This window comes from Mytilus californianus, unplaced genomic scaffold (assembly GCF_021869535.1).
Source record: "Mytilus californianus isolate M0D057914Y unplaced genomic scaffold, xbMytCali1.0.p SCAF_2, whole genome shotgun sequence".
NCBI classification, from domain to species: Eukaryota; Metazoa; Mollusca; class Bivalvia; order Mytilida; family Mytilidae; genus Mytilus; species Mytilus californianus.
Genome location: NW_026262668.1, coordinates 8,320,415 through 8,330,592, shown reverse-complemented (window position 1 = coordinate 8,330,592; position 10,178 = coordinate 8,320,415). Strand labels below are relative to the sequence as shown.

Below are 10,178 nucleotides of genomic sequence, written 5' to 3'. Positions count from 1 at the left end.
ATACAACGAAATAGATCTTCATAGAAAAATACATTAACTTTTTTAAAAGTTTAGTCATAAGTGCAATTAATAGCAGTTAACTAACACATCTGAGATATAAGACGCAAATTTAGTTCTCATTTGTATACTTATCATTTTATGTCATATTTTATCTACAAAACGAATACAAATATTATTAATAAAAAGGCTTAAGCTATTTCTTTGAATGTCTATTTGATGTATCTTTTTTACCGTTTTTATTTCTAAACAGGAAAATTGAATGAAAAATATATTGTTGCACATTAATTTATCGAAATACCAAGTTTCGAATTTAAAAAATGGCTTTCTAAAACAATCCGGTATTGTCGCATAAAATGAAGAGAAAGTTGTTACTATTAATGGGGAAAAATCGCCTTAAAAGACATGAAACGTATGCAAGATTTCCAAAGATTTTTTGCACTTTAGAAATGGATTTAATGTCGGTATTATTTGTGCTCTAAAATGCATTTTCACGTGTTTTAGAATTGTAGATGAAATGGACAGTTCACCAGATTTATGGTTCCGAAGAAATAGGAGAATAAAACAAGACGAGGCAAGACATTGTATTGCAGAATTTGTTCAGGCTGATCCAGACGATTTAGTGTTTGTCCAAAACACAACATCAGGTTCATATACATTACATTAGAATAACGATTATACCTAATTCTTCAGTTAAGAAAATTAAGTTATTAAACCATAATAATTTCCATATCATTTAATTGCATATCATATTTTGATTAAAAAACATAATTTAGGGTTAAAAACTGTAAAGAAATTATTTGTTGATAGGAATGCACGGAGTAACTTAGCTCACAAACATTTTCTGAATAAAACAAATCGTTTTAGGTGTAAATACAGTACTAAAGTCAATGAAACTGAGACCAGAAGATATCATCTTGTATACTGACAATACATATCGTGCTGTCATAAACACATGTGAAGCGACTGCACAGTTCTCTTATATTGCAGGTAAAATAGTACACATTTATTAACTGAAATAAAGGATAGATAAATAATGCTTTATCTGTTGAAAGTTCCATTATTCTATGTTTGCCTGAGACACTAGATACGGCTGCAAATATTTTTTTTGGTTGATGGTTTCATAAAGTACTATTTTATCAATACTTTAACAACAGTCTGTGGGTTATGTATTATGTATCATCCCAAGTTTAACTTGCATATAATAACGTTTGGTTTCAAATTGCTGTGTGAACAACATGGGTTGGAATGACGTCCATCAATAACGTTCAAGACCAAAATTTTGCTGAATCAAATATTTGCATCAGCTTAGTTTTTGAAACTGACAAAAAACTTATCATATTATATATTTTGATATACATCCAGAAAATATTAATGTCAACATAACATCAAAACTACTTGACGATATTTTTGGAGAGAAAAGAATCATAATGACTTATTAAAAACCAATTCCTATCCGGTGTTGAACAGTGCGTGATTAAGAGCTATTAATTGTTTTCCTTAGGCATTGATTTGGCTTTCCTTTATGGAGAGTACCTAAAGATTTTAAATATAGAAATAGCTATCCTATTTTCATTACTTTAATGTCATCAAAGATACCAGCCTTCTCAATCAGAAGTATGAATTTATCTGTACTGAGAGAGTGAGCAGTTTTTATTTAAAGAACATAAACTCTCAGAAGATTTGAACATCGATAAACTATAATGTTGTCAATATTGATATATTTTCTGATTTATTTGATATTTGTGTTAGGTGTTCGTGCAGACTTTTTAACACTACAGTTTCCAATTAACAGCGAAGATGAAGTAGTTGAAATGTATAGGGAATATTTTAAAAAGCAGCCAAATGTGAAAGTAGCTGTACTGGGTTTGTTGATTATCTTAAACATATTTTTGAAATATTCAGTACTATACTGTAATAGGGTAAATAGTCGAAGTATCGAAACAGACCGAAGAGGAGACCAAAAGCAGTAGAGCATTACCTCGTTCCCATTATACATGTTTAATAGAAAAGAAAGGATATGGGGTATCCATCCATGACAAAAAAAATGCACACCACAAAAACAGAAAAAGCAAAGGAATAGCGCTTTTAAAGCCGTTCTTCATCTTTTAAGGACAGAGAGCAAATAGTAGATGAAAGAAAAAGGCAAATTCTTCCATTTTGGCTTGAATATCTGGATGACAATAAACATAATTATAATTGCTAACAAAACTAAATTGCTTGAGTGAACAACGAAAATAACACTTATTTACCTCCATTTTGTACATCACTAAAGGTCTAATTCAATTTCTTTGAATTTCTAACTCACCTTTCTTTATGAAGTTTTGTTTCCCCAAAACATCTCACAATAGGCACACCTGTTTCTTTTACAGATCACATTACTAGTCAATCAGCCATAAGAATGCCTTTAGAAAAGTTAATACCTTTGTGTAAAGAATTTGGAGTAATGACATTAATAGACGGTGCCCATGCACCAGGACAAATACCCCTTAATCTGAAGGAGCTCGATGCTGATTTTTATTCAGGTAAAATATTAATATGCGTTTGCAAAATAAGTTTACAAAGCAAACACAATATGCGAAGATAAACGTTAAAAACATTACTGGTCGAGGACCAGTTACCAGTTACCGTCACCTTGCATTTTATGCAACAAAGGACGTGTTGTGTAAATACGGCTTACTGTTATTATCTTCATACAAAAACTCTTGTTTTATTTTTTAAAATATGGTCTTGTTTGATCCAATCAAGACACGGAAATTCTGATTTTTTTTTTTCTTTTATCCCGTCATGGAAAGATACGCGTGCATTGACATGAAGTCATCACTTATGACGTCCTCGATTTTAGAAAACTGCCCGTTTTCAGAAATAGAAAAAACAAAGTTTATTTTGGAAAAAAAACCATCCCTTTCAATGCAGTGTTACTTGTTGATTTCAGGTGACATAAATTCGAGATCAGTTCAGATTGAGCGAAAGTCCAAGAGATTTGGAATTTATGGACGGAATGACGATAATGTTGGATCATTTAACAAACCTCCTTCTCTTTTTGCCTCAAAATAGCAAAATCTGACATTAATTTTCAAATTAACAGGAAATATCTTTAATTTAGTATCTATATTCACTGGTAAAATTCAAGAAAAATCGGCACATTAGTAACCCGCTTTTTGCTATTCATAGGAGGAATTAAAGTCCGAGTCTATTGTCCTAGATCTAAATTTTGGTAACTCTTTCCATATACAAAGAATATTTCCAAAAGCATTTCCTGTTGAAAGTTATTTAAGAAAAACTGCGAATTTCTGACAGTTACTGGTACAGAAACAGTATAGAATATCCAATCTGCTAATTCCAAATTGAAAAAAAAATTAAGGAACCTCCGAACGACACAATAATTAACGAAGGCGTACAGCGCTTCAGTAAAATATCGCTATTGTAAGGTAATGTGTTGACTAGTTTTCAATATTTGAATTTTTTAATTAAATCTTTTTTGTTTTAATTATAACTACTTTTAATATAGTTAAAGTATTACAAGCAAGGAACCACATTTATTTTTTCGTGTTCACACATTTTGTTCCAACGTTATTTTACTTTTTTTTTGACAACGTCTTAGCAACGCCCAATATTGTATGACGTAAGAAGCGTGAATTAACAGAGTTTATTTCACACATGAAATATCGCTTTTTTTATCTCTCAATATAGCAAATCACGGTATTTCCATGCAAACAAATGCATTGTAATAAACGTTATGTTGTACTCACGTTGCGTTGAAATATTTTAATGTTTTACTTTCAACGAAACAATGGCGTAAAATTAATACGACAGTACGGATTCAACTAACAACATTTTTCAAATATGTCAATTATTTCTAGAATTGGTATAACTTAAAATTAACAATCTAATTTAGTGTTTAGTTACTAAACATGCTAAATGGTTACGTCACAAGATTTACATTTCTGCTTATCATGAAATACCCATTTGATGAACATTGAGATGAGATATAGCTGTATAGATTAAATGGAAATTAAAAGCATTTTAGTCTGTAGTCTTGCTTTTTTTCTTAAAGTCAAACGGTAAATATTAAGAAATTGTTGGTTTTATTAAATTCTCAAGTTATGCCTGTCAATGTAGATTCGTTTTTGTCTAGGTCGACTGTTGTGAAATTTTATTGATAAGGAGTATTTCTGATGAAACATCAAACATATAAATCGTTTCACAAATGATGTGTCATTTTTAGATTCAGGTCAACTAATATCCTTGTACTTTTAAAAAGTATATAAATACCATCAAACAGGATTTTAATCAAAATTGATGTTATTGCATTTTACTTTGATAAACAGATAATGACTTAATATATTTCCAAAGTTTCGTCACATAAAAGATATTGCGTCATGCTTAAAACCTAAAATAGTGTTTGGTTAGTTATACTCGAAATGTTTCAATGCAATAGACATAATTATATTAAATATAGTGATAGTGTAATTAAAATTACTTAACATAATTAAATATATGTAAATCTAGGAATTGAGAAATTATGGAACTGTCACACATGTTTTTGAGAGAGAGAGAGAGAGAGAGAGAGAGAGTAAATAAATGTGTCACTCTCCTTTTGCTTCATCTGTTGTGTCTCTGATTTGAAATATATGTACATATATATAACGATATATTTTGACATAGATAAAGCGATGTATTCCTTTATATCTAACTAATATATTTGTTTAGGAAATCTTCACAAGTGGCTATATACCCCTCGAGGTTGTGCGATATTGTATGTGAAGAAGAAGCATCAAGATTGGGTTAGGCCAACTGTGACATCACATGGTTATAAAACCACTTTTCAAAATGATTTTTTCAAACAAGGAACACGTGATGATAGTCCATATTGCGTTGTACCGGAGGCAATACAATTTTATACAGATTTAGGAGGCTACGTAAGTTAGTCTTTTAAGGTATTAGCTGTAAATTGTTTTCTTACAAAAAACGATGCATTTTTGTATGTAGTCTTTCAATATTCTGATTTACGAAACATACGGAAAAGTTCCTCATTAACATTTACAAACGAAACCTGTTTCTAAATTATTTACATAAAATTTATCAGCAAAGCTTCGAAGTTATTGTGAAGCTATCTACTCTAGGGACGGTGTGATTCAGATTCAGATTCAAGGAGTTAATTTCAGTAGTGACGCAAAATGGAACAATCATATTGATAGTATAATTACAAGTGTAAAGAAACACTTAAATGTTTTGCGTAAACTTATATACCGACTATCTCGAAACAATTTAGAAAAACTGTACTTAGTTTTTATTCGACCCATTTTTCAATATGCCACGGAAGTGTGGGATAATTGTGAAATATGCTATTCACATAAATTAGAAAATTTGCAATCAGACACCGCAAGAATTGTAACCGGTCTACCAATATTCACTAAAACTGAAACCTTATACTCTGAGGTTGGCTGGGAATCTCTTTTTTAAAGAAGAAGGAGAAGAAAATTACAGATGTTTTAGAACATGAACCAAAAACATGCACCAGAGTACATGTGTAATCTTGTACCTCCATGTGTACAAAGTACAACCACTGAACTATCCGTTGCGAAATGGTCATCATATTATTATTCCATTTTGTAGACTTTCCCTTACTACTGAATCGTTTGTTCCCTCCACAAAACGTGAGTGGAATAAACTTGATCCAAAAAATCGCAGCGTCGACTCTATTTCTAAATTTTAGGAAGAAATGAAAAACGATAGTCTCCTAAGTAAAGTTGAAACGTTTTATTTGTACGGCCCAAGGAAATTAAATATTATTTTAACGCAATTGCGTAACAATATAAATGATCCTTCTTTCCAATGTGGGTCAGAAATTGAGGATGTTCATCATTACTTCTTCGTTTGTCCAAAATACACTTCATGTAGAAAAACCTTACTCAATAATCTTAACTGGTTCCGAAAACTTCGGAACAGATTTCTAGTACCTTCATAAAGCGTTATTGATACTGACACGGAACATCATCATCTTCGACATCATCATCAACACTAACGTCATCATCACAGAATAATATGACTTTTCAAACTTTCCTTCTTTTTTTTTCTCTCTTCTTTTTTACCTAAAGCTCGTATTATATTCTATAAACTGTTTGCTTTACATGCATGCTCATTATACTATTATTGTATCTATTTATATTGTATTATGGAGAAGACTGCATAACTATGATTTACTTGTGTCTAATCTATTTTGCTTTAATTTAGCAAATAAAATATGTTTAAACTAAATTCAGATGTGAATACTAAAATATTCCAAAGATTTATTATAGATCAAACAATCTAAGTGTATATCCTCTTGCAATAGTATTTAAACATTTGACTTGTCTACCCTTTACACAAGTGTTTCCCATTTCAAACTAAAAGACCAATTGAAATGATTTTGACAAAACTGGCCAGTTCTAAATTATAGAACCATTCTTTAAGATAATGGCATACGAATATATTTCGTATGACAATTCAACTTTGTAATCCCAAAATTACGTGCCAAACGGTTTTGTCTAAAATATTTTGATCACGGACCTAATCATAAAAGAATCTAAAAAAACATCCATTACTTTTTGACAGAGAAATTGATTTGGAAATAGTAGAAATGAAATAATAGAAATACACACAAATATTTCTATTCAATTTAATTAACCATTTCTGTTTTGTCTTGTGCCTTTCCTAAAGAAATTAGTTGACATCTGAGGTTTAAGATGTTTTAACGACTGAGAGTTTTTCAACCTATATATATATATATATATATATATATATATATATATATACGAAAATGTATGATTCAAAAACGTAGAATACCTACAAACCTGCAAATTTCTTACAGGAGAAAATAAGAGTTTATACTGACGATTTATTGAACACATCTACAGAATTACTCACTTCTTCATGGAAGACAGAAAAACTACAAATACCAAAATCAATGGAAGCTCCTTTCATGAGATTGGTTCGGCTACCAGAACTTAAGCAAACATCGATGAAAAGTATTGTACGTAAAATTCCATTTTAAATCCTGTAAAAACAACTGTTATACAAACATGCATTCATTTATGTCTGAGCTCAAGTTTACCATTTTCTCTTTGCAAACAGAATGATCTACATCTACTGCATCATTTAATCAAAGTCAAAGCTGATTTTGCGAAAAATGAGCGCCATCAGACTTTAAAAGAAAATCGAAATGTCATACTAACACAATTAGTATCATCAGTTTTTAAACGATATTTTGAGTTGTTATGAAAAGTTTCGCACATGATTTTGTTTTACCACCATTGTCAAATAAAAAAATCGTATCCAAGGAAACAAACGTCTGAATGTTCAATGTGTGAAGCCGATTGAAATAAAACGATAAACAGAAGTACAAAAAGGAGAAAACAATGTGCAAACATGTATACAGATTTAAGACTTTAGGTATATTAACTTTCTATCTAAATATCTTTATGGTATATGCGCATATGTAAAGAGATATAAAGCTGAGCGGCCATATATATATCTTCTTTATAATCATGACAAAGAAAACAAAAATGTTCTGTTTTCTTATGTTTACTAAACTTTGCAGTTCCTTTTTCTGATATGATAATATGATTCAGGTGTTACCAGACGAATTCTCGGAGTTTTGTTTTTTTTATAGATGGATTGTAATGTTTCTTTTATCCGTATAGCTATGTATAATTTATAATTTATGAACAATATTTTCTTTAAAGAACGGATTATTCTGTATGCATTTAATTTTTTAAACGTTTCCTGCATTCTCATACGTGATCACGTGACAGATAATCTAATTGCAAGCATGTTAATTTTATGTCCATAGTATGCATTCCCAAAGCGACTATTCTTCAGTTCAGTTCCCTTCGGAGCCTTTAGCATAAAATTGGTAATCATCAATATTATATTTGTCTCGTGAAGGTGCAATATGTGTTTTAATATTTACAGGATGATGGCGAACGACGTATTGTAGAAATCATCGTAAACCATGGTATAGTTCCGTGTATTACCTTTGTGGACGGTAAAGTCTACTGTCGACTGAGTGCCAATGTTTATAACACAAAGGATGACTACCAGATATTGTGTGACTTAGTACTTAAAATGATTGATAAATAGTATGGTATAGAATAATTTCATATAGAGCTGCGATAGAATTTTTTTTATTATTAATTTTCATTTCATATATTATATATATATATATATATAAAAGGGTCAGTCGTTCGACTGAATCCAAACATATGTGTATCTTCATTTCATACAAATAGTTTTACCCAATCTCCGTTTATATATGTATGAATGGTAATCAGCGGGAGGATTGGGAAATATTTGGGTTAAGGAAATCAATGTTTTCACCTGGAAGAATGATAGAATGAAATAGTTTTTATCTTTCAAAATGTATGGATCAGTCATCATGTTAGGATGGATAGATGCATTTTGGGGAGTATAAATACATTTGGGAATGTATAGATACATTTTTGATGCAGAAATAAATTACATTTTTATTATGGAGGAGGGTCTGTATACAATCCAGGGCACATGGCTACGCCATCCACCTTTTATTTGTGATTGTGTTGCCAAGTTTTTAAGTTTGCTGTATATCGTTTTATGGACTGTAGTTTGTCTGTTCGTCTTTTGTTTCGACAATGATGTCTCATTTCAACTTCGTACTTTATTTGGCCTTTTAAACTTTTTTAGTTCGAGCGTCACTGATGAATCTTTTGTAGACGAAACGCGCGTCTAGGTACAACATTTTTATCCTGGTATCTAACATGAGTTTATTATGAATTTGGATTGTTCCCCTTATTATCTTATCCAATTTTGTTATTTTTGGTATTAAGTTAATTGCCTTAATCTATTATGTTAAATATGAAATAAATTTTATATCTTCAATTTCGAAGACTTTAACATCTCTTATATACTATACAATACCAAATAATTACAAATACAAAAAGAGTACTAGTAATCAGTACTGATGAAGTGTTTTGAGATAACATAATATATGAGCTAAACTCTTTACCTTTTCCTACCCATACCTTAACAGTCCAAGATTTACTAAACCATAACCCTCAACGTATTGACATTTCAAATCATATGATTTTATCTTTTTGCACAAGGGTGATTTTGTTCTTATTTTGATGTATGCTACGTGCCTGAAATATGGTACATTCGAAGGGTCTACTGTACGGACCAAAACCCACCAGGAACGCGCAGAGCTAAACGTCTGGAAAAGAGAAAAGTTTATAAATTCATGTGACAACAGAGGAATTTTAGGCCAAAAATTGAGAAAAAAATTACTTATTGCATGAAATTGGTGGAACCCATTTTAAGATATGCTGCATTTTGAACAATCTCACCTATGACATCCCATACAATACCAAATATGTTTATGCGTTTTAAAAGACTGGCCAGCCAAATTGATGTTACCTTATCAATTTCTCTTTTTCAATATTTACGATATCCAAATAGCATAGTGTAAATCAACTGATCCAAATTTCATATTTTAAGTTGATTGTGTATCAAATTGTTCTTATTATATTTGTGTAAACATAATTTATATAAATGCTGCATTAATAATGAATTAAATGACATTTCATAGAATATTTGCTAAAAGCACCAATTGCAAGTTTTGTGATCATTTCTTATTCTAAGATGTGTTTATCAGCTTAAAACTTTATTCTTGTTTATTTTATAGATATGACTTTGTGATATTTTTATATAAAAAAAGATGAAGCTGTACATTCTCTATACGATACAAATTATAGTGGTTATAGTGTTGAAAGAATACATAAAAACATATTTAACGTTTGTTTAAAATTAATATATTGTCAATGGATTGATTAACATTTGAAGTTTGTTTGAAGTTGGAAGTTTTAACCAATGCATTTCTTTAAAAGTGTGAACGTTTATTTAATAGTTAAATTTTTTCGTTAATTTAAATGCAAACACCCGCTTACATCACTAGTCCAGCCCTGGCCTCAGTGACTTATTTTTTTTTTTTTTTTTTTTTTTGTCACCGAGTCCAGCTCGCCCTCCATTACATTCAATGGTGCAAGCTCCCGGGTAGATTACCCGGGGACGATTGGGACAATGTCAGAGCGTTCAAATACGAAAAATGTATAACAAATGGTAAAACTTGATAAAATAAACAAGTTACATACCTTAAATACTTGTAC

General features: G+C 30.5%; 1 protein-coding gene across 2 annotated transcripts; it reads left to right on the top strand.

Annotated features, from left to right (window-relative positions):
• Positions 1-1,321: 1,321 nt before the first annotated feature.
• On the top strand, positions 1,322-9,806 carry LOC127729217 (uncharacterized). Of its 2 annotated transcripts, XM_052236923.1 has the most exons (5): positions 1,322-1,863; positions 2,370-2,522; positions 4,711-4,919; positions 6,851-7,012; positions 7,954-9,806. In XM_052236923.1, the coding sequence occupies exons 1-5, from the start codon at positions 1,701-1,703 to the stop codon at positions 8,119-8,121; spliced, it is 855 nt and encodes a 284-aa protein (XP_052092883.1). In that variant the 5' UTR covers positions 1,322-1,700; the 3' UTR covers positions 8,122-9,806. The 2 variants fall into 2 exon arrangements, with proteins under 2 accessions (XP_052092883.1, XP_052092884.1); XM_052236924.1 differs by lacking the exon at positions 1,322-1,863 and having other exon boundaries at positions 2,254-2,522.
• The last annotated feature ends 372 nt before the right edge of the window (positions 9,807-10,178 follow it).